This window comes from Triticum aestivum, chromosome 7A (assembly GCF_018294505.1).
Source record: "Triticum aestivum cultivar Chinese Spring chromosome 7A, IWGSC CS RefSeq v2.1, whole genome shotgun sequence".
NCBI classification, from domain to species: Eukaryota; Viridiplantae; Streptophyta; class Magnoliopsida; order Poales; family Poaceae; genus Triticum; species Triticum aestivum.
In genome coordinates, this window is record NC_057812.1 from 112,207,207 (window position 1) to 112,231,112 (window position 23,906).

A 23,906-nucleotide genomic window follows, 5' to 3' on the forward strand; every position below is an offset into this window, starting at 1 on the left:
ATGAGATGACACCGTATGAACTATGGTTTAGAGAAACCTAAGCTGTCATTTCTTAAAAGTTTGGGGCTGCGACGCTTATGTGAAAAAAGTTTCAGGCTGATAAGCTCGAACCCAAAGCGGATAAATGCATCTTCATAGGACACCCAGAACAGTTGGGTATACCTCCTGTCTCAGATCCGAAAGCAATAGGGATTGTTTCTGGAATCGGGTCCTTTCTCGAGGAAAGGTTTCTCTCGAAAGAATTGAGTGGGAGGATGGTGGAGACTTGATGAGGTTATTGAACCGTCTCTTCAACTAGTGTGTGGCAGGGCACAGGGAGTTGTTCCTGTGGCACCTACACCAATTGAAGTGGAAGCTTATGATAGTGATCATGAAACTTCAGATCAAGTCACTACCAAACCTCGTGGGATGACAAGGATGCGTACTACTTCAGAGTGGTACGTAATCCTGTCTTGGAAGTCATGTTGCTAGACAACAATGAACCTACGAGCTATGGAGAAGCGATGGCGGGCCTGGATTCCAAAATGGCTCGAGGCCATATAATCCGAGAGAGGATCCATATATGAAAACAAAGTGTAGACTTTGGAAGAACTACTTGATGGTCGTAAGGCTGTTAGGTACATATGGATTTTAAAAGGAAGACGGACAATGATGGTAAGTATCACCATTAAGAAAGCTCGACTTGTCGTTAAGATGTTTTCCGACAAGTTCAAGGAGTTGACTACGATGAGACTTTCTCACTCGTAGCGATGCTAAGAGTCTGTTGGACTTATATTAGCGATTACTGCATTATTTATGAAATCTTGCAGATAGGATGTCAAAACATTGTTTCCTCAATGATTTTCTTGAGGAAAGGTTGTATGTGATACAACCGGAAGGTTTTGTCAATCCTGAAAGATGCTAATAAGTATGCAAAGCTCCAGCAACCCTTCTAAGGACTGGAGTGAGCATCTCGGAGTTGGAATGTATGCTTTGATGATGATCAAAGATTTTTGGGTTTATACAAAGTTTATGAGAAACTTGTATTTCCAAAGAAGTGAGTGGGAGCACTATAGAATTTCCGATGAGTATATGTTGTTAACATATTGTTGATCGGAAATGATGTAGAATTTCTGAAAAGCATGCAGAGTTATTTGAAAAGTGTTTTTCAATGGAAAGCCTGGATTAAGCTACTTGAACATTGAGCATCAAGATCTATAAGGATAGATCAAAACGCTTAATGGTACTTTCAAATGAGCACATACCTTGACATGATCTTGAAGGTGTTCAAGATGGATCAGTCAAAGAAGGAGTTCTTGCCTGAGTTGTAAGGTATGAAGTTAAGACTTAAAGCTCGACCCCGGCAGAAGAAAGAGGACGGACGAAGGTTGTCCCCTATGCTTTTGTCATAGGCTCTCTACAGTATGCTATCCTGTGTGCCGCACCTGAAGTGTGCCTTGCCATGAGTCAGTCAAGGGGTACAAGAGTGATCCAAGAATGGATCATAGGACAGCGGTGTGACGCCCGGATATTTAAGCTACAGTAATTCTTTGCTAATGATGCCACGTCACTTCGATTACTGTCGCTAATCTCGTGTTAGTTCGGAACCGATTCAAATTCTAATTCAAAATCAAGCAAACAATAGACGTTTTCCAATATTAAAACTAAAATGTTCGGTGTGAACCAAATATTGCATAGATAATTATGGTGGAGAAACCACACCTTTATAAAATGTTTAAATAATATGAGGTGAATAAAACAGCAGCAAAGCAATTATTCAAATGCTTTAAAACAATAAACAATTTAAAACTATTTTTATTTCAGTGCTAAACGGTTTGTGGCAGTGGCATGAATTGTAACACTATTTTAGGTGCCACTTTTGTATTTTTGGAAACTAAAATAAAACAAATAAGAACTAAAAGAATAAATAAAAGAAAAGAGAAAATAAACAACAAAAAAATAAAAGAGACAAAGACCCCCCCCCCCCCGAGCTGGGCCCCGGCCCAGCAGGCTACAGGGCCGCCAGGCCGGCCCAACCGCGCCCGCTACTAATCCCCTCGGGCGCCAGAAACCCTAGCCCCTCTCCCCCCACTACCCCACGACCCCCACTCTCTCTCTCGCTCGTTCCTCTCCCCTCCCGTGATCCAGATCGAGATCGACCCGATCTCCCCGCCTGGCGCTGCCCGACGCCGCCCGGCGCCCTCCCTCCCGTTTGCCGTACCTCCCCGTCGGACTGCCCGTCCCCGACTCTCCCTCGCCGGCTCCGACGCCCCGCGACCACGCCTCTGGATGGACGCCCCGCCACCTCGCCGCTGGATGGACGCCCCGCCGCCTACCGTCGACGCTCGCCTCCCCGACCTCCTCCCCGGCGGACTCCGTCGAGCCTCGCCGGCGAACCCCTGCATCGGGGGTGAGCGAAACTCCCCTCTCCTCTCTGTCTCCCTCGCACGTGCGTCCCTAGCCCGTCGCCGTAGTCACCGCGTCTTGCTCGTCGTGCCGCTCGTGCTCCCCGTCGTGGCCATCGCCCGCATCGCCGCGGCCGTGTGCCGGAGCTCGCGCTCCAGGCAGCACGCGCCCTCCCTCCTGTGCCCGCGCACGCCCCTTGTTCCCCGCATCGTCGTGTGCTCGCCCGCGCCTCCCCGCTGCCCTCTGCCGCTAGCTCCCTGCCCTGCCATGGCCTGCCTCCCCTCTCACCTGCAGCCGGCGCCCAGCCCGCCTCGCCGGCGCTGGCACGCGCGCCCGCAGCGGCCGCCCGGGTTCGCCCGTTAACGGGCACCTGCCCGTCGTCGCTCTTGCGCTCGCACCCGCGGCAACCGCAGCACCCGAACCCGCTAAGGCCCAGTGGCCCTATGACAATGGGGCCCCACTCCAAAACGTTTTTTTAAATGAAATATAAATAAATATATGAATAATTAATTAATTAATAATTAAAATAATGAATTAATTAAGTTAATTAATCTTGTTTAATTAATCTAATTAAGTAGATAGTTTAATTAAACCCTAATTAGACTAATCAGTCAATGACGAACGGGACCCACACGTCAGTTGACCAGTCAACGCCTCTGTTGACTGCTGACGTCAGCGTGCACTGTTCTGGATAATGTTGAATTTAAATAATTAAATAAATCCTAAAAATGAATTAAATCTTTTAAAATTAATATAAAATAAACCGTAGCTCGGATGGAAAAACTTTGTACATGAAAGTTGCTCAGAACGACGAGACGATTCTGGATACGCAGCCCGTTCGTCCGCCACACACCCCTAACCTATCGAACTCGCAACTTTCCCCCTCCGGCTCCTTTGCCCGAAAACGCGAAACACCGGGGATACTTTCCCGGATGTTTCCCCCCTTCACCGGTATCACCTCCTACTGCGTTAGGTCACCTCTAGCACCGCGTATTGCCATGTTACGCTTTGTGATGCTTTAATTGCTCTGTTATTTATTGTGTTCCCCCTCCGTTACTTCTTTCCGGTAGACACCGAGACCGGCGCCGCTGCTGGGTGCCCCGATCGACTACGTTGTTGACGACCCCTCTCTCTTGCCAGAGCAACCAGGCAAGCCCCCCCCTTGATCACCAGATATCGCCTATTCTCCTCTATACTGCTTGCATTAGAGTAGTGTAGCATGTTACTGCTTTCCGTTAATCCTATTCTGATGCATAGCCTGACATTGTTGCTACCTCTGTTGATACCTTAACTGCAATCCTAAATACTTAGTATAGGATGCTAGTTTATCATCATTGGCCCTACATTCTTGTCAGTCTGCCTTGCTATACTATTGGGCCGTGATCACTCGGGAGGTGATCACGGGTATATACTATACATACATACATACTATACAGATGGTGACTAAAGTCGGGTCAGCTCGATGAGTACCCGCAAGTGATTCTGATGAGGGGGCTGAAAGGACAGGTGGCTCCATCCCGGTAGAGGTGGGCCTGGGTTCCCGACGGCCCCCGACTGTTACTTTGTGGCGGAGCGACAGGGCAGGTTGAGACCACCTAGGAGACAGGTGGGCCTGGCCCTGTTCGGCGTTCGCGGATACTTAACACGCTTAACGAGATCTTGGTATTTGATCTGAGTCGGCTACGAGCCTATACGCACTAACCATCTACGTGGGAGTAGTTATGGGTATCCCGGCGTCGTGGTATCAGCCGAAGCCTTCTAGACGTCAGCGACTGAGCGGCGCGCGCCGGATTGGACTGCGTAACGCACTCCTTGTATGAGGTGCTAGGTCTGCTTCCGGCCGCCTACGCAACGTGCAGGTGTGCTAAGGGCGATGGGCCCAGACCCCTGTGCGCTTAGGTTTAGACCGGCGTGCTGACCTCTCTGTTGTGCCTAGGTGGGGCTGCGACGTGTTGATCTTCCGCGGCCGGGCATGACCCAGGAAAGTGTGTCCGGCCAAATTGGATCAAGCGTGTTGGGTAAGTTGGTGCACCCCTGCAGGGAAGTTAATCTATTCGAATAGCCGTGATCTTCGGTAACAGGACGACTTGGAGTTGTACCTTGACCTTATGACAACTAAAACCGGATACTTAATAAAACACACCCTTCCAAGTTCCACAGACAACCCGGTGATCGCTTTTCCACAGGGCGACGAGGGGAGGATCGCCGGGTAGGATTATGCTATGCGATGCTACCGGAGATGCTACTTGGAGATGCTACTTGGAGGACTTCAATCTACTCTCTTCTACATGCTGCAAGACGGAGGCTGCCAGAAGCGTAGTCTTCGATAGGACTAGCTATCCCCCTCTTATTCTGGCATTCTGCAGTTCAGTCCACCGATATGGCCTCCTTACACATATACCCATGCATATGTAGTGTAGTTCCTTGCTTGCGAGTACTTTGGATGAGTACTCACGGTTGCTTTCTCCCCCCTTTTTCCCTCTTTCCTTTCTTTCTGGTTGTCGCAACCAGATGCTGGAGTCCAGGAGCCAGACGCCGCCGTCAACGATGACTACTACACTGGAGGTGCCTACTACTACGTGCAGGCCGCTGACGACGACCAAGAGTAGTTAGGAGGATCCCAGGCAGGAGGCCTGCGCCTCTTTCGATCTGTATCCCAGTTTGTGCTAGCCTTCTTAAGGCAAACTTGTTTAACTTATGTCTGTACTCAGATATTGTTGCTTCCGCTAACTCATGTATGATCGAGCTCTTGTATTCGAGCCTTCGAGGCCCCTGGCTTGTAATATGATGCTTGTATGACTTATTTTATTTGTAGAGTTGTGTTGTGATATCTTCCCGTGAGTCCCTGATCTTGATCATACACATTTGCGTGTATGATTAGTGTACGATTAAATCGGGGGCGTCACAAGTTGGTATCAGAGCCGACTGCCTGTAGGAATCCCCCTTCCACACTCCTTGGCCGAAGTTGAGTCTAGTCGATGAAAAATGTTTTACTAACATGGCTGTGCGGCCCATGGGCCCACGTCGCCATTGGGTGGTAGTAGGATCTTTGTTTCCCAACCTATACTCTGGGACTCTGACATCTCTCCTATTCGGGTTAAATGAATTTTGCTAAAATCTAACATTAGGATCTCGTTATCACTTCTCCCGGAGAGCCCTTCATTACAGATGATCGACTGCTTTAACAGAAGATTCTGATAATACTCTCCGATGTTCTCCTGAAACTTTGTGCCATTGCTTTTGCAATTCCCTACCATTGAAAAATCCCTATGGATAAATACTTACACCTGTCGTTCTTACTTTTATTCCCAGTTGGTCTTGTTATTACAAGATACCCTGAAATACTCGTCGTTGTTTCGATAATCCTTTGAGCTTACTGCCTTACTGTTCTTTGTCACCTGAATACCCCTATGGATAATTGTCGCACTTATCGAGTATCCGCTCATCCCCCAGTTGTTCATGTGTTTCACAATGGTCATCGAAATACTATTCGATCCTCCAAAAATCCTTAGTAGCTTATTGCTCTACAATACTTGTCTGCTTGCATGATGGATGCTTTCCATATGTCTGGCAATATTCGTTAGTATCCTTAGGCGCCGTCATTTTGATCCCTTTGATTCAACATGAGTGTGAATGCACGCAATCATCAGTTGATCCTTTTAAATTATCTTTCCGGCTCAGACGTCATTTTAAACATGAGCTGGTTCTCAACAAATCCAATTGCCGTCGATTTGTACCCCTAAGGCTATTCAACTTATCCATCCCTAATCAGAACATTGCTTCTGATCCCTTGATTTGAAAATCATAATTCCTTTGCATTTGAGCTCTGCATTAGTCTGTTGTTTCCATAATCCAATGCCTTTGCATTGTTACTTCCTCTGGTTGTGTGCTGATGCTCACGTCAACTCTGTTATGGACCGGCAGATCCTTTAATGGATTTTATCCGACAACGTCCTTCATATTCAGTAACCTTGTGATCCTTCCGTCGGATACATAATGCCTTTGGTAAATGGTATCATCTACTTTCTCAACATTGCTCTACTTTTCGAGCTTGTGATATTTACTCTTGAAACTTGTGGTATATGTTTCTAAGAAGCCCTTATGGGTTGAGCATATGCCTTCTCTAAACTGTGTGAACTCAGAAGTTTTCACGAGTCATACTTATCTGGTATTGCACCAGGTAAAACTTTCAACAACTAATGTCATTTTCAAAATACAAGAGGTGCATGAAAGGTTATGCGTTGAACAAGTGGGAGTCGACCTTGAACCCTGTGTTCATGCCCATGGACACGATGTATACCTGATCATGAAAGCTTCTCTTAAAATAATTATCCCCTTGTTACAAGATCATCTTGTATCCTTGGATGTGGTTTCGACCAAAATTTCTTCCTTTGATCCATTTCTTGGACAAGTTAAAGTACTTGTCTTCTACAGTTCATTATACCTGTCCAATCCTTATTCTGATCTACCTTCGAGTATTACCCTCTGGTGTCTCGAGAATAACACGGAACTACATAACTTCTTATGAGTTCTTCATCAACTATTATTCTCATCGATTCCATTTTTCCAACGGGTTCTGAGTTGTTAAAACCCCTCAAGGACACCGACAAGTGAATCAATTCCGCACTCCGACTCAATAAGTTAATCTCCATTGCTTATGAGTTTAATAATCCTTCAAGTCACTCCTAGCCTGATCGGCTATATCATTACCATGTTAAATTTTAACTGTGCTACCCGGTCCTTCTTCCCGTAGCACAATTATTTGACAATGAGCTAAGCTTACGTCGATTTTCCTCATCATATCATTTTGCCTTGAACAACAAGCTTGATTTCGAGTTGTGCCGTACCCATGGTTCCAATAACCTTTCGCTTCATCATTCCTTTGAATTGATGTCGTCGCTGGTTGATTACATCTTCATGAAACCTCTCCACAAAAGTGTCGTGATCATCATCAACATTCTGAGTGTTTCCAGGATATCAATTGAATTCTTGATGAGAAATAGCATCCTTTGCCCTTGATGATTTGGGTTATCATTGACAACATTATTGTATTCCCTCCAACACAAAACTTGTTCCTGATGTGTGTTGTACCTTGAGTTCCTTGCTATCCGACTTATGATATGTTCTACCGTGGAGTATTACCATATTTAATGTCAAGAAGGTTGTGAGGATTGCTCCACCTCTTAAGAATTCTTGCTATAATGATACTTCTCACCATCACCATTCTTTCTTGGTCCTCGTGTTGATTCCAACCGGGGTACCCACAAGTGAATGGTGGGGTATGGATTCTACACTTCTAGCAACCCTATTGCTTTGAAGTTAATGATCGAAATTTCATTCTTAGACTATCGGTTGCTGAACCACCGTTCTAACATTGATCATGCTACATAACCCCATAATTCGGGTGCACCTTTCAACAAATGTTTAATTGTGTATGTTTTCCTCAAGCATACCTCCTTATGTCATCTAATATGACAAATGTTATCTCCTTGTTCACTTAATTGTGGAAATCCATCTTGTGGAAACCTCGATGAATTGCCGTGAGTTCACCAGACACCTCCTTGTCCTCTCCTTGGATTAATGATGAACTCTTGTTAACGGAAATCACTCCATAGATCATTTCTAAGAATCTCACAATGTCATCTCGTCAAATTGTGTTGCACCTTTTCTTCTCATGCATCCTGAGTCTGAGGTAGTTTGACACCAATCAGATCTGAATCTCGGTCAGATGTGATGGTTGGGACATATTTCCAAGAGTTATAACATTGGTCTTTACACGAACCGATAAGGTGATTTCATCCTAGCACACCTGGCCGAAGGACCTATTGTTATAGTTTTCTTTTAGCAAGGTTATCTATTCTTCCATGAGGAAATTGTAAGACTTACTCTATAAGTTGTTCCCGATGGATCCTTTGTGTATCCAAAGTCTGATCTTTACCCAATGACCATGTTATTGCTATCTCGAGCATGTCTGTGGTACTCCGATTTCAATAAGAGCATTTGAAGCACAATGCTAAATTCCCTTTATCAATTATCCAAACACCGCTGTATGGGTAATGGCATGAAAATTCTCTCCCGTACCTAAAGAGTTTTCTACTTTCTATCCTGTCATGGATATCATGCTCTGCTTGTCCTTGGGAGGATATACCGTTGAAATATGTGTTCCATTGTCCTGTTTAGATCTGATAATCGTATTTTCCTTTCCATTGCTTGGTTTAACCTTTCTTGAGGTCTATATAATCTAAGCAGTAATATTCTCCTGCATATGTAAACCCCTCGGTGTACAATTCTGTCAGCAAGGCCCTGTTACTATTGTTGATGACATCCTGGTAACCACCGATGGACGAGAACTTTGCCTATTGGCCCGCCTCATTTCAAAGAGCAAGAAATGGTTCTCTTCGTCCCTCGCCCTTGGTACCGATGTTGTTGTCGACATAACCGACAGACTAACCTCTGACATGCCTTGCCTACATGACCATGCAAGATGTCAACGCCCTTCCTACTTTTAACCCACATGGTGGGCCCATAACCCACAGTTCCACAGGATCGAAACCGACTCTCCTATACACCCCTGTTTCTAAAGTCAATCCTCACACATGGCTATGTATGTAATTCACGGGCCACCTTCCTAGTGATCTATTCTGGTATCAAACGCCATACTTATTCGCATTGCCCTGTAACCCTTTCACCTTCTGATTAGGCATCGAACCATTGCCTATTCATTTGAAACTTCTCATGGTATCTTCTTACTTTGCTCTCGATATCTTCTTAAGTTTCAATTCGAGAGATACTTATGCTTCTTCCCCTGAGTTAATCGTCTGATGCTCGATCTTGTTAGAATCCGTCCCCATAGAGTTTTCCCTTCTCACCCTTTCATAAGTACGGTGAAGATCCTGAAGGTAGGGCGACAACTTCATCATGATGGCTGGAAGCAGAGTAATGAAGACATCAATGTAATGGATCGATCTCTTCGAGAAGTGCAACCAAGACCGAGAAGACTCGTTAGAATTTCGCAACCAAATCCCTTCGCCCTTACCTCCCCTCTTAAATCTCGGGACGAGATTTCTTGTAGTGGAGGAGAATTGTGACGCCCGGATATTTAAGCTACAGTAATTCTTTGCTAATGATGCCACGTCACTTCGATTACTGTCGCTAATCTCGTGTTAGTTCGGAACCGATTCAAATTCTAATTCAAAATCAAGCAAACAATAGACGTTTTCCAATATTAAAACTAAAATGTTCGGAGTGAACCAAATATTGCATAGATAATTATGGTGGAGAAACCACACCTTTATAAAATGTTTAAATAATATGAGGTGAATAAAACAGCAGCAAAGCAATTATTCAAATGCTTTAAAACAATAAACAATTTAAAACTATTTTTATTTCAGTGCTAAACGGTTTGTGGCAGTGGCATGAATTGTAACACTATTTTAGGTGCCACTTTTGTATTTTTGGAAACTAAAATAAAACAAATAAGAACTAAAAGAATAAATAAAAGAAAAGAGAAAATAAACAACAAAAAATAAAAGAGACAAAGACCCCCCCCCCCCCCGAGCTGGGCCCCGGCCCAGCAGGCTACAGGGCCGCCAGGCCGGCCCAACCGCGCCCGCTACTAATCCCCTCGGGCGCCAGAAACCCTAGCCCCTCTCCCCCCACTACCCCACGACCCCCACTCTCTCTCTCGCTCGTTCCTCTCCCCTCCCGTGATCCAGATCGAGATCGACCCGATCTCCCCGCCTGGCGCTGCCCGACGCCGCCCGGCGCCCTCCCTCCCGTTTGCCGTACCTCCCCGTCGGACTGCCCGTCCCCGACTCTCCCTCGCCGGCTCCGACGCCCCGCGACCACGCCTCTGGATGGACGCCCCGCCACCTCGCCGCTGGATGGACGCCCCGCCGCCTACCGTCGACGCTCGCCTCCCCGACCTCCTCCCCGGCGGACTCCGTCGAGCCTCGCCGGCGAACCCCTGCATCGGGGGTGAGCGAAACTCCCCTCTCCTCTCTGTCTCCCTCGCACGTGCGTCCCTAGCCCGTCGCCGTAGTCACCGCGTCTTGCTCGTCGTGCCGCTCGTGCTCCCCGTCGTGGCCATCGCCCGCATCGCCGCGGCCGTGTGCCGGAGCTCGCGCTCCAGGCAGCACGCGCCCTCCCTCCTGTGCCCGCGCACGCCCCTTGTTCCCCGCATCGTCGTGTGCTCGCCCGCGCCTCCCCGCTGCCCTCTGCCGCTAGCTCCCTGCCCTGCCATGGCCTGCCTCCCCTCTCACCTGCAGCCGGCGCCCAGCCCGCCTCGCCGGCGCTGGCACGCGCGCCCGCAGCGGCCGCCCGGGTTCGCCCGTTAACGGGCACCTGCCCGTCGTCGCTCTTGCGCTCGCACCCGCGGCAACCGCAGCACCCGAACCCGCTAAGGCCCAGTGGCCCTATGACAATGGGGCCCCACTCCAAAACGTTTTTTTAAATGAAATATAAATAAATATATGAATAATTAATTAATTAATAATTAAAATAATGAATTAATTAAGTTAATTAATCTTGTTTAATTAATCTAATTAAGTAGATAGTTTAATTAAACCCTAATTAGACTAATCAGTCAATGACGAACGGGACCCACACGTCAGTTGACCAGTCAACGCCTCTGTTGACTGCTGACGTCAGCGTGCACTGTTCTGGATAATGTTGAATTTAAATAATTAAATAAATCCTAAAAATGAATTAAATCTTTTAAAATTAATATAAAATAAATCGTAGCTCGGATGGAAAAACTTTGTACATGAAAGTTGCTCAGAACGACGAGACGATTCTGGACACGCCCGTTTGTCCGCCACACACCCCTAACCTATTGAACTCGCAACTTTCCCCCTCCGGCTCCTTTGCCCGAAAACGCGAAACACCGGGGATACTTTCCAGGATGTTTCCCCCCTTCACCGGTATCACCTCCTACTGCGTTAGGTCACCTCTAGCACCGCGTATTGCCATGTTACGCTTTGTGATGCTTTAATTGCTCTGTTATTTATTGTGTTCCCCCTCCGTTACTTCTTTCCGGTAGACACCGAGACCGGCGCCGCTGCTGGGTGCCCCGATCGACTACGTTGTTGACGACCCCTCTCTCTTGCCAGAGCAACCAGGCAAGCCCCCCCCCCCTTGATCACCAGATATCGCCTATTCTCCTCTATACTGCTTGCATTAGAGTAGTGTAGCATGTTACTGCTTTCCCTTAATCCTATTCTGATGCATAGCCTGACATTGTTGCTACCTCTGTTGATACCTTAACTGCAATCCTAAATACTTAGTATAGGATGCTAGTTTATCATCATTGGCCCTACATTCTTGTCAGTCTGCCTTGCTATACTATTGGGCCGTGATCACTCTGGAGGTGATCACGGGTATATACTATACATACATACATACATACTATACAAATGGTGACTAAAGTCGGGTCAGCTCGATGAGTACCCGCAAGTGATTCTGATGAGGGGGCTGAAAGGACAGGTGGCTCCATCCCGGTAGAGGTGGGCCTGGGTTCCCGACGCCCCCCGACTGTTACTTTGTGGCGGAGCGACAGGGCAGGTTGAGACCACCAAGGAGACAGGTGGGCCTGGCCCTGTTCGGCGTTCGCGGATACTTAACATGCTTAACGAGATCTTGGTATTTGATCTGAGTCGGCCATTTGAGCCTATACGCACTAACCATCTACGTGGGAGTAGTTATGGGTATCCCGGCGTCGTGGTATCAGCCGAAGCCTTCTAGACGTCAGCGACTGAGCGGCGCGCGCCGGATTGGACTGGTAACGCCTCTTGTATAGGGGGCTAGTTCTGCTTCCGGCCGCCCTACGCAACGTGCAGGTGTGCTATGGGCGATGGGCCCAGACCCCTGTGCGCTTAGGTTTAGACCGGCGTGCTGACCTCTCTGTTGTGCCTAGGTGGGGCTGCGACGTGTTGATCTTCCGAGGCCGGGCATGACCCAGGAAAGTGTGTCCGGCCAAATGGGATCAAGCGTGTTGGGTTATGTGGTGCACCCCTGCAGGGAAGTTAATCTATTCGAATAGCCGTGATCTTCGGTAACAGGACGACTTGGAGTTGTACCTTGACCTTATGACAACTAGAACCGGATACTTAATAAAACACACCCTTCCAAGTTCCACAGACAACCCGGTGATCGCTTTTCCACAGGGCGACGAGGGGAGGATCGCCGGGTAGGATTATGCTATGCGATGCTACTGGAGATGCTACTTGGAGATGCTACTTGGAGGACTTCAATCTACTCTCTTCTACATGCTGCAAGACGGAGGCTGCCAGAAGCGTAGTCTTCGATAGGACTAGCTATCCCCCTCTTATTCTGGCATTCTGCAGTTCAGTCCACCGATATGGCCTCCTTACACATATACCCATGCATATGTAGTGTAGTTCCTTGCTTGCGAGTACTTTGGATGAGTACTCACGGTTGCTTTCTCCCCCCTTTTTCCCCTTTCCTTTCTTTCTGGTTGTCGCAACCAGATGCTGGAGTCCAGGAGCCAGACGCCACCGTCGACGACGACTACTACACTGGAGGTGCCTACTACTACGTGCAGGCCGCTGACGACGACCAGGAGTAGTTAGGAGGATCCCAGGCCGGAGGCATGCGCCTCTTTCGATCTGTATCCCAGTTTGTGCTAGCCTTCTTAAGGCAAACTTGTTTAACTTATGTCTGTACTCAGATATTGTTGCTTCCGCTGACTCATCTATGATCGAGCTCTTGTATTCGAGCCTTCGAGGCCCCTGGCTTGTAATATGATGCTTGTATGACTTATTTTATTTGTAGAGTTGTGTTGTGATATCTTCCCGTGAGTCCCTGATCTTGATCGTACACATTTGCGTGTATGATTAGTGTACGATTAAATCGGGGGCGTCACAAGCGGTCAAAGTTATCCTTAGTAACTAGTGGACTAAGGAATTTTCTCGATTATGGAGGTGGTAAAAGAGTTCGTCGTAAAGGGTTACGCCGATGCAAACTTTGACACTAATCCAGATTATTCTGAGTAGTAAACTGGATTCGTATAGTAGAATAGTTATTTGGAATAGCTCCAAATAGAACGTGGTAGCTGCATCTAGGAGATGACATAGAGATTTGTAAAGCACACACGGATCGGAAAGATTCGGACCCGTTGACTATAACATCTCTCACAAGCATAACATGATCAAACCCAGAACTCATCGAGTGTTAATCACATGGTAATGTGAACTAGATTATTGACTCTAGTAAACTCTTTGGGTGTTAGTCACATGGGGATGTGACCTTGAGTGTTAATCACATATCGATGTGAACTGGATTATTGACTCTAGTGCAAGTGGGAGACTGTTGGAAATATACCCTTGAGGCAATAATAAATTGATTATTATATATTTCCTTGTTCATGATAATCGTTTATTATCCATGCTAGAATTGTATTGATAGGAAACTCAGATACATGTGTGGATACATAGACAACACCATGTCCCTAGTAAGCCTCTAGTTGACTAGCTCGTTGATCAATAAATGGTTACGGTTTCCTGACCATGGACATTGGATGTCGTTGATAACGGGATCACGTCATTAGGAGAATGATGTGATGGACAAGACCCAATCCTAAGCCTAGCACAAGATCATGTAGTTCGTATGCTAAAGCTTTTCTAATGTCAAGTATCATTTCCTTAGACCATGAGATTGTGCAACTCCCGGATACCGTAGGAGTTCTTTGGGTGTGCCAAACGTCACAACGTAACTGGGTGGCTATAAAGGTACACTACAGGTATCTCCGAAAGTGTCTGTTGGGTTGGCACGAATCAAGACTGGGATTTGTCACTCCGTGTAAACGGAGAGGTATCTCTGGGCCCACTCGGTAGGACATCATTATAATGTGCACAATGTGACCAAGGAGTTGATCACGGGATGATGTGTTATGGAACGAGTAAAGGGACTTGCCGGTAACGAGATTGAACAAGGTATCGGGATACCGACGATCGAATCTCGGGCAAGTATCGTACCGATGGACAAAGGGAATTGCATACGGGATTGATTAAGTCCTTGACATCGTGGTTCATCCGATGAGATCATCGTGGAACATGTGGGAGCCAACATGGGTATCCAGATCCCGCTGTTGGTTATTGACCGGAGAGTCATCTCGGTCATGTCTGCATGTCTCCCGAACCCGTAGGGTCTACACACTTAAGGTTCGATGACGCTAGGGTTATAAAGGAAGTTTGTATGTGGTTACCAAATGTTGTTCGGAGTCCCGGATGAGATCCCGGACGTCACGAGGAGTTCCGGAATGGTCCGGAGGTAAAGATTTATATATGGTAAGTCCTGTTTTGGTCACCGGAAAAGTTTCGGGTTTTATCGGTAACGTACCGGGACCACCGGGAGGGTCCCGGGGGTCCACCAAGTGGGGCCACAAGCCACGGAGGGCTGCATGGGCCAAGTGTGGGAGGGGACCAGTCCCAGGTGGGCTGGTGCGTCCCCCACCAAGGCCCAAGGCGCAAGGAAGAGGGGAAGGGGGCAAACCCTAGGGAAGATGGGCCCTGAGGCCCACCCTGGTGCGCCTCCCCCTCTCCCCTCCCCTTGGCCGCCCCTAGATGGGATCTAGGGGGCTGCCGCCACCCCTAGGGAGGGAACCCTAGGTGGGGGCGCAGCCCCTCCCCTCCCCCTATATATAGTTGAGGTTTGGGCTGCCCAATACACACGAGTTCCTCTCCCTGTTGGTGCAGCCCTACCTCTCTTTCTCCTCGTCTCTCGTAGTGCTTGGCGAAGCCCTGCTGGATCACCACGCTCCTTCACCACCACCACGCCGTTGTACTGCTGCTGGATAGAGTCTTCCTCAACCTCTCCCTCTCTCCTTGCTGGATCAAGGCATGGGAGACGTCACCGGGCTGTACGTGTGTTGAACACGGAGGTGCCGTCCGTTCGGCACTAGGATCATCGGTGATTTGGATCACGACGAGTACGACTCTATCAACCCCGTTCACTTGAACGCTTCCGCTTTGCGATCTACAAGGGTATGTAGATGCACTCTCCTTCCCCTCGTTGCTAGATTACTCCATAGATTGATCTTGGTGATGCGTAGAAAATTTTGAATTTCTGCTACGTTCCCCAACACTTCCGGTGCCTGGCAGCGCAGTTCTTATGGATCTGCTTCCAGGAGGTAGTTGGGGGCACATGGTGCCATGACAACCTCCCGGATATGTTCGGGGAGCTCCTCCGGCTCCCCGGGACTAGATGCGCCCCTATTTGGGTCGCGCTAGGTACCCTTGTCTGGTCCCTTTGGTGTACCCGCAATAAATCAGTCGTCGAACGAGTGATTCCATTCCGTGTGACTGATGTGATCTACAAAATGTGTGGCTTCTTGCAGCTCTGGAGGCCGCTTAGTAAGCGGAGCGATCGAGGCGTCATCGACAACATTATGACGGGTCTTCGTGCCTCGGCTGCGTCTTTTGCTCCTCCCACGGCGCCTCGCCCGCCCCCTCCGGAGCCAGATTAGCGTCTCCTAGTAGTCTAATTTGGGGCTTGTCTTGCTGTGTCCCCAGCATAATTCTATGATTTATTATACTTGAAACTCTTGTGTTGGATGCTTGGTGATATGCTTTATAAAGTGGGGAAATCCTTTTTCGTAACACAGTAATACGCGTTGATTCAAGCGCACGGGCCAGCCACCTTCCAATCAGGCAAGCGCACGGCCCAGGCTTAACTACCGGCGCCGCACGCGACGTGGCCACACGCGAGCCATCCATCGCAACGCACCGCACGCGCGCGCCCACCCCCACCTGAACGTCACACCGGAAGCCGGCCGCTCCCCCGCCACCTACTATCATCCATCACGCGCGCGCCGCGCCATTGGATGCCACCGTCCCTCCCATTCTCCCATAAAACCCGCCACGCGACACGGCAACGGCACGAGGCAAGGCAAGGCAAGGCAAAACCCATCGCGGCGTTCGCTACTCCACCGAAAGACCGACACCGCGATGGTGCTCCCACCGCCGCACATCGCCGTGGTGGCCTTCCCCTTCAGCTCCCACGCGGCCGTGCTCTTCTCCTTCGCGCGCGCCCTCGCCGCCGCCGCGCCGCCCGGGACGAGCCTCTCGTTCCTCACCACCGCCGACAACGCCGCGCAGCTCGGCAAGGCCGGCGCGCTCCCGGTGAACCTGCGCTTCGTCGAGGTCCCGGACGGGGTGCCCCCGGGCGAGACGAAGTGGCTGCCGCCGCCGCGCCGAATGGAGCTCTTCATGGCCGCGGCCGAGGCCGGCGGGGTCAGGGACGGGCTGGAGGCGGCACGCGCCGCCGCGGGCGGCGCCAGGGTGAGCTGCGTCGTCGGGGACGCGTTCGTCTGGATGGCCGCCGAGGCGGCCGCCGCTGCCGGCGCGCCGTGGGTGGCCGTCTGGACCGCCGCGTCCTGCGCCCTCCTCGCGCACCTCCGGACCGACGCGCTCCGCCAGGACGTCGGCGATCAGGGTACATTCTTGCTCGAGTGTCCGTTGAGATTATCATGGAGTTTAGCTAGAGAATCTTATCCTTATCTCTTTCTTGGGTTTTAAACGTTTAATTAATTAGAGAGTCGTATTCTGATCTCTATGTCGCGTGCCTAACCTGCAGCCGCGAGCCGAGCCGAGGAGCTGCTGACCGCGCACGCCGGCCTCGGCGGCTACCGCGTCCGGGACCTCCCCGACGGCGTCATCTCCGGCGACTTCAACTACGTCATCAGCCTCCTGCTCCACCGCCTGGCGCAGCGCGTTCCTAAAGCGGCCACGGCCGTCGCTCTCAACACCTTCCCGGGCCTCGACCCGCCCGAGCTCACCGCCGCCCTCGCCGCCGAGCTCCCGAACTGCCTGCCCCTCGGCCCCTACCACCTCCTCCCCGGCGCCGAGCCCGCAGCAGACACCAACGAAGCGCCGGCCGACCCGCACGGCTGCCTCGCCTGGCTCGACCGCCGGCCCGCGCGGTCCGTCGCGTACGTCAGCTTCGGCACGATCGCCTCGGCGCGGCCGGAGGAGCTGCAGGAGCTCGCGGCCGGGCTGGAGGCGAGCGGCGCGCCGTTCCTGTGGTCGCTGCGCGAGGAGTCGTGGCCGCTGCTCCCGCCGGGGTTCCTGGAGCGCGCGCCGGGCCTCGTGGTGCCGTGGGCGCCGCAGGTGGGCGTGCTGCGGCACGCCGCCGTCGGCGCGTTCGTGACGCACGCCGGGTGGGCGTCGGTGCTGGAGGGCGTGTCCAGCGGCGTGCCCATGGCGTGCCGCCCCTTCTTCGGCGACCAGGCGATGAACGCGCGGTCGGTGGCCAGCGTGTGGGGCTTCGGCACGGCGTTCGACGGGCCGATGACGCGCGGCGGCGTGGCCAACGCGGTGGCGACGCTGCTGCGCGGGGAGGATGGGGAGCGGATGAGGGCCAAGGCGCAGGAGCTGCAGGCCATGGTGGGCAAGGCGTTCCAGCCGGACGGCGGCTGCAGGAAGAACTTCGCCGAGTTCGTCAAGATAGTTTCTCGGGTGTGATCGTGTGTACTCGTATACAACTGTAGTATAAGAGTCTTGCTAAGTCTCATTTGATACTATATCTATGTACTCGTACAATTGTATAAGAATCCCTGCCACTTTTTCACGGCAATTTATTTTGTTATATGCACTAAGTGGTAAGAATGGTAAAGTCATAGAGTGAGTAATTTGACATTTGGGCTTGAATTTTTTTTCAGCTATTAACACACATCATTACATGTATCATATCAAATTTTGGCATTTTAATTAAAAAAAATCTAACAATACTCAAAAATCATGAAACTTGGCATGGTGTCATGATATGACTCATGAAGATCATGGTTCAAAAATTAAGAATGTTTCAAAAAATTTGTCATGTAGATTGCTTACAAACCAGACAATCTCCGAGGAAGAAACTAGGTTTCGAGAGGGGATGAGTCAAGTTTGTATTTTTATCGAGCGTTGCTTTGTTGGTTGACTTGATTTTTTTTCCACACTCAATGCACACCATTACATGTATCATGTCAAAATTTCGCATTTTTCAAGATAAGTTTGTTATATTTCTACTACCACTATAAAAAGGAAGAGAGGGGCAGATCCTGAAAATCACATCCATCCATCATTAAAATCTAATGACCCTTAATCCTTCTGTGTTTAACGCTACCAATCACGCATTAAGCCACGACTGATCGATCGCTAATCTGCCCCACGGTAAAAAGGAAAGAAAAACCGCCTGCACGACCTCCTCCGCCTCCTCCCGTGCCGTTCGCCTCCCGCAACCGCGCCCTTCGCCGCAGCCGAGGCGGACGAGCCCCATGAAGGGGAGGTCCCTCCAGGACGGTGCAGTCGGCGAGCGCTGCGTAGGCGTCGGCGAGGACGTGGACGAGGGAGGTGGCCCTGTTGTGTGCGATGGGAGGCAGATGCCGGCGGCGCTGGCGACGAGGATTGATGCCAACGGCGCTTGACGGCCCTGCCCTGCCGCCACCGTCGCCGACGACGGAGGGCTCCGGCTTGGCACCCCAGGACACGGCCTGGGTGACCGGCGGTGCTGGGTGCGCCCAGAAGGAGCAGGTGTCGTTGCCTCACCGGTCGTCGCTGCCCGGCACGCAGGGGGCGGCGCTGGGGACTGTCGAGTCACGGCGGCCGCCCCGCTTGGAGAAGCCGCATGGTAGTCGTTGCGCCATGCTCATCTGATGCCTAGACGACAAGGAGCAGCTTGCCAACATCCCTAAGACAGGCGTCACCAGCGGATGCAGCAGTGCAACGTAACTCCTCCTCTGAACTCTGCTCTTCTTCCTCCTGTGCTTTGTTGATTACACTCACTCTCTAATCTCTCTCTGATATGTGGGTACAGCTTGAGCTTCAGTGAGGTGTAGTGTATGAATGGATGGATAGATGAATGTGGAAGTAAAAACAAGGGGAATGTTGGCGTTCTTGGAAAGAATTTGTTAGTCCAAAGAAAGAAAACGAGAGAAGAAAAGAAACTGAAAAAGGAATGTAATATGTTTGTGTATCTGCTGTATATGCAGGAAAGAATTCAGTGGTGGTGTTTGGACTCTGCAGAAATGCTGCTTAGTACAAAAGAATCAAAGAATCTTGTGCGGTAACGCGACGGCGCTGGGCACAAGAAACGCTGTCTTGAGCTGTGTCTCCACAGCCATGTCACGGCAGACCCATCCGTCTCCGTGCCCGGGCGCTCCCCCCCCCCCCCCCCCCCCCCTCCCCGCTCCAGCGCCGCAATCCGGTCCGAATCAATACTTTCCTCCGTCGTAGATCTGCGGCCCCTTCATGCTTCATGCCCGTGGTGTGCTCGACATGCCGCCTCGACACGTTGCACTGGTATGTGTCCGACAACGCCATACAATTTTATAGTAATATTCAGCTTTCTCCATGTTGCAATGACAATTACTGTATATATAACTCTTACCGTGTTCAATACCGATGGGCGATGGCTGCTCTCTCCTTTTTGTTTTGTGAAAGGACCTCAGATTAATTAAATGTCCAGCCAGAGATACAAGGCACCCCAGTGTGAATGATTTACTCAAGTTTAAGCTATCCAAGGCGTTGGATTTTTTCTGGACATGGTTCAAAACGAAGATTGTACTGACATATAGTAATTGCAAAGCTTACATCACAGAATGATATAAGTAAGAAATGATACTCAGTGTATTGGAACACTGATGTTGGTTTTAGATATGGAGTAAGAAGTTTCCCAGGAAGAATCACTTTTCTGAACCATGCACATTTTCTCACATTATGCCAGTTAGAAGGAAGAGAATTAAGAACATTAACACATATCTTTAGTGAATATCATTATACTATGTCCAATGATATACCATGTATACATATGTAAAAGGTTAAAAATGACAAATATTTATCAAAAGAACCATGCCTAGGAGCTAGATAGATTCTGGCCAAATAGATTTTGAATAAGGGAGTTGGAACTTTGCAGGAACTTTGCAGTTGATTTTCTACATCAAATTTGGTAGCCTGGAGATGCAGAAGAAGTAGGCACAAGGAGGCGAACGGGCGTAGTAAATTTACTATGTGTTACTCCCTCCGTTCCTAAATACTTGTCTTTCTAGATATTTCAACGAGTGACTACATACGACGCAAAATGAGTGAATCTACACTTTAAAATATGTCTACATACATCCGTATGTTGAGTTCATTTGAAATGCCTAGAAAAACAAGTATTTGGGAACGGAGGGAGTAGTTGTTAAGGCTGTGTTTGATAGTAAAGTATTATAAAAACCAAAATATCAACAGTAATTTAGCATGTAGGTATAACATACCGTGGTTTTGACAAAGCAAAGTATTTTGTAGTATTGGCAATACACAGGACCTGTTTGGCGCAGAGACGTAAAATCAATTGCAGCGTTAACAGTGCAAACACGTCAGCGAAGCTAGTCGTTGCATGCAGCAAAGTGATTGGCCAAAGAACAGCCATGCACATGGCGAGAGAGCAGCGTGTTACCATCAGCATGCATAAGAAAGCTTGCACTAAATGAACTCCGCTAAACAGCCATGACCAAAAAGGAGGTCGGCAGCACGGCGTAGCCGGCGGCTAACCAAGCGGCAGAGCTGCACAAGAACTGGCGGCTTGGCCTTCTTCTGCATCTGCGGGCTGTAGTAGATGGGACAACGACGAGCCATGAAGAGAGGCCTACATGCAGCAGCAGTGAGTTCACGAGCGGAGCTGAAAGACGCACGGCGGCATCTACAAAGAGCGCAGGCGGTGGCAGCGAATAATTTTTATAGAGGAAGACGAGTCAGCAGGGAAGACGTTGACGACGTGCGACGTCGTTCTTTTCGTCAGCTCAGTTTTTAAAAAAGAGGTCTTGGGTTCTTTTTATAATACAGAGAAAAAACAGTGTTTTGACAAATACTGTAGTATTAAAATTACAGTTTTTAGGAGCAACCAAACAACTCATTATAAATAAAACTATGGTAATCTGAAAAACTGTAGTATTCTTGAAATACATAGAAAATATTTTGCTACCAAACAGGGCCTAAATATAAGCTACAGGTCCAAATGTTGATGCTCCTGCTTACAAGTCGTATGAAATGCTTTTCCAAATGCTTTATGATGTTTTTGCTTAGTTGCCTTTGAAGTACATAATTTTATTTTCTCATTTTTCTCATAGTGCCTAGCGTTATGATGGGATATGGGAAGAGATGGGTGAATGACCTATAGGATTTAATTGCCCGTGCTCCCTTGCTATCTGCCTGCAACACAAGCTCATGCTCTACTACAGGGAGGCTGCGGTCATACGAGGACATCATCAAGATCTTCGATCGGTGCAACCAACTGATTGATGTTGCTGTTTGGATGGCCAGTAGTTCGAGTCATTCTGGGTTTTCTACTGTTATACCTCACATCTAGAAGATCTTTGGTGGGTTTCATAATCGCAAGGTCAAATGGCATTATACAAATTGAGTGCTATTACCATGCATGTGACTGTTCTGTTTGAAGTAAGTCAAACTCTATTAGGTATGTGATGTTTCCAAATTGAATAAGTAGAAGTGCACATCTGACATATATCTCGAATTAATGTTTCTAAAAATAATGAGTTAATTTTATGAACACCGATGGGCAAACGTTTTATCTTTATTTGATGATCCAGAGAGAGGTCAACTCCCATTTTTACTGTCATTAACCTTTTATTGCCATCTTGATAAGCACATGGTGAATTATGTACTAAGTGTATATTTCATGCTTGTTATAAGGTCTCAGATCAATGTTGATGCTCTTGCTTCTCCTTGTATTTCTCATATATTAGAAGCTGTTGGAAACATTTATAGTTTCACTGACATGTTTAGCATGTAGTTATTTCCCTTATTTAAATGCAGATGAAAATAATAATCTAGATGCATATATTTCTCTTTTTGGACCAGGGGAGTGTTCCCCGTTTGAATAATAAATACCTAGAGAGGCAGTATTGCTAATGGTGAAATGCATTTAAAATATCTGTAGGTTGTACCAGCTTGAAGAAATATTCTGGCTGAAAATATCTGCATAGGTTATACGGGCCAGAGTATCCATTGTCGACGCCACATTCGCTGTTGTACCCATATTTGGGGCCAACCAAACTATGTAGCCGTCTGTCATCTTGGAAGTCTCCAGACGAGCTCGTGCCAAGAAGCTCCGGTGTCAGGATAGAACGGTAATACATGCATGTGCTTTAAATATATGTTTAAACCATAAAATTGATTTGTTCCTTTCAATGGTATGTCAACATGAATTTCCAAGTATATGCACTACATGTTGCTATCAAATGACTCACTTCTAATGCATTGCTTCTTAGCTGAATATATGTTTGTTTGTTATACTTTTTTTCTTAGAAACTACTGTTCTCAAGTGGAGAGTGGAGACACGATTGTAAAGGTCATCCCTTGTAATCTCAACTGAAATAAGCGGATGTCTAGCTGATGTTGGCATACATGGAGATTCGTCTTGTCTTTTATTGGTTAACACCCAATAGGCTTCACCAAATTGTTTTGAATTTTGCTTTTATACATCAACTAGATGCTTGTCATTATATTTAATTGGCAACATCATCACTAGTAGAAAAAGGGCCTTTAGTCCCGGTTCTGTAACCGGAACTAAAGGGTCGGTACTAAAGCCTCCCCCTTTAGTCCCGGTTCTTACTGGAACCGGGACTAAAGGCCCTCCACGTGGCCGCTGCCTGGAGGTCCACCTTTAGTCCCGGTTGGTAACACCAACCGGTACTAAAAGAAATTTTATGAACTTTTTTGAATTTTTTTTTTAAAATTTAGATTTTTTTTAGAATTTCAATTTTCTGAATTATTTTAACCTCTAATCTCTAATCACCCCTCATCACTGCTCAATTTAACCTTTAATCCTTCATCATTTCAAATCATCTAACTTCTCGAACGGTCACCCATCCTCTCACTACTCCAGCCTGAGCACGCTTAACTTTCGGGTTCTATTCTCCCTCGTTTCCAAGTCTGCACTTGTTGTTTTCCTGACAATAGTAAGATGTCAATCCTATTAACCCTCAGGAATTTAGCTTGAGCATGAAGTCACACATTTACTGTTTGAGTTTGAAACTATTGTTCTAAAAATCAATAATTATTTAGTAACACTAATATCTCTTGAATAAGTAGTTTGACCACAGTTTGACCCTAGTTTGACCACAATTTGACCATAGTTTGACCAGATTTGACCAAAATTCAAAAAACTGAAATAATTATTTAGTAACACTAATATTTCTTGAATAAGTAGTTTGACCATTGTTTGACCATAGTTTGACCACAGTTGACCAAAATTCAAAAAAACTGAAATAATTATTTAGTAACACTAATATTCTTGAATAATTATTTAGTAACACTAATACTTCTTGAATAAGTAGTTTGACCAGATTTAACAAAAATTCAAAAAAAACTGAAATTTGAGCATAACCTTTTTTCCTTTTAGAATTTGAGAATTTGAGGATTTTCGTTCTGAACATTTTGATATATTATACGTTTTTTCCGACATCATATGCAAAAGTTATAGCCATTTTACATTTTCCCTACATTTTTTGCAAAACATGTCCA

The 23,906-nt window shown here is 48.0% G+C and overlaps 1 protein-coding gene across 1 annotated transcript; it reads left to right on the forward strand.

Annotated features, from left to right (window-relative positions):
• The first annotated feature begins 16,217 nt into the window (after positions 1–16,217).
• On the forward strand, positions 16,218–17,994 carry LOC123150203 (anthocyanidin 3-O-glucosyltransferase). Its single transcript, XM_044570032.1, has 2 exons — positions 16,218–16,836; positions 16,978–17,994. The coding sequence occupies exons 1-2, from the start codon at positions 16,350–16,352 to the stop codon at positions 17,862–17,864; spliced, it is 1,374 nt and encodes a 457-aa protein (XP_044425967.1). The 5' UTR covers positions 16,218–16,349; the 3' UTR covers positions 17,865–17,994.
• Positions 17,995–23,906: the final 5,912 nt, after the last annotated feature.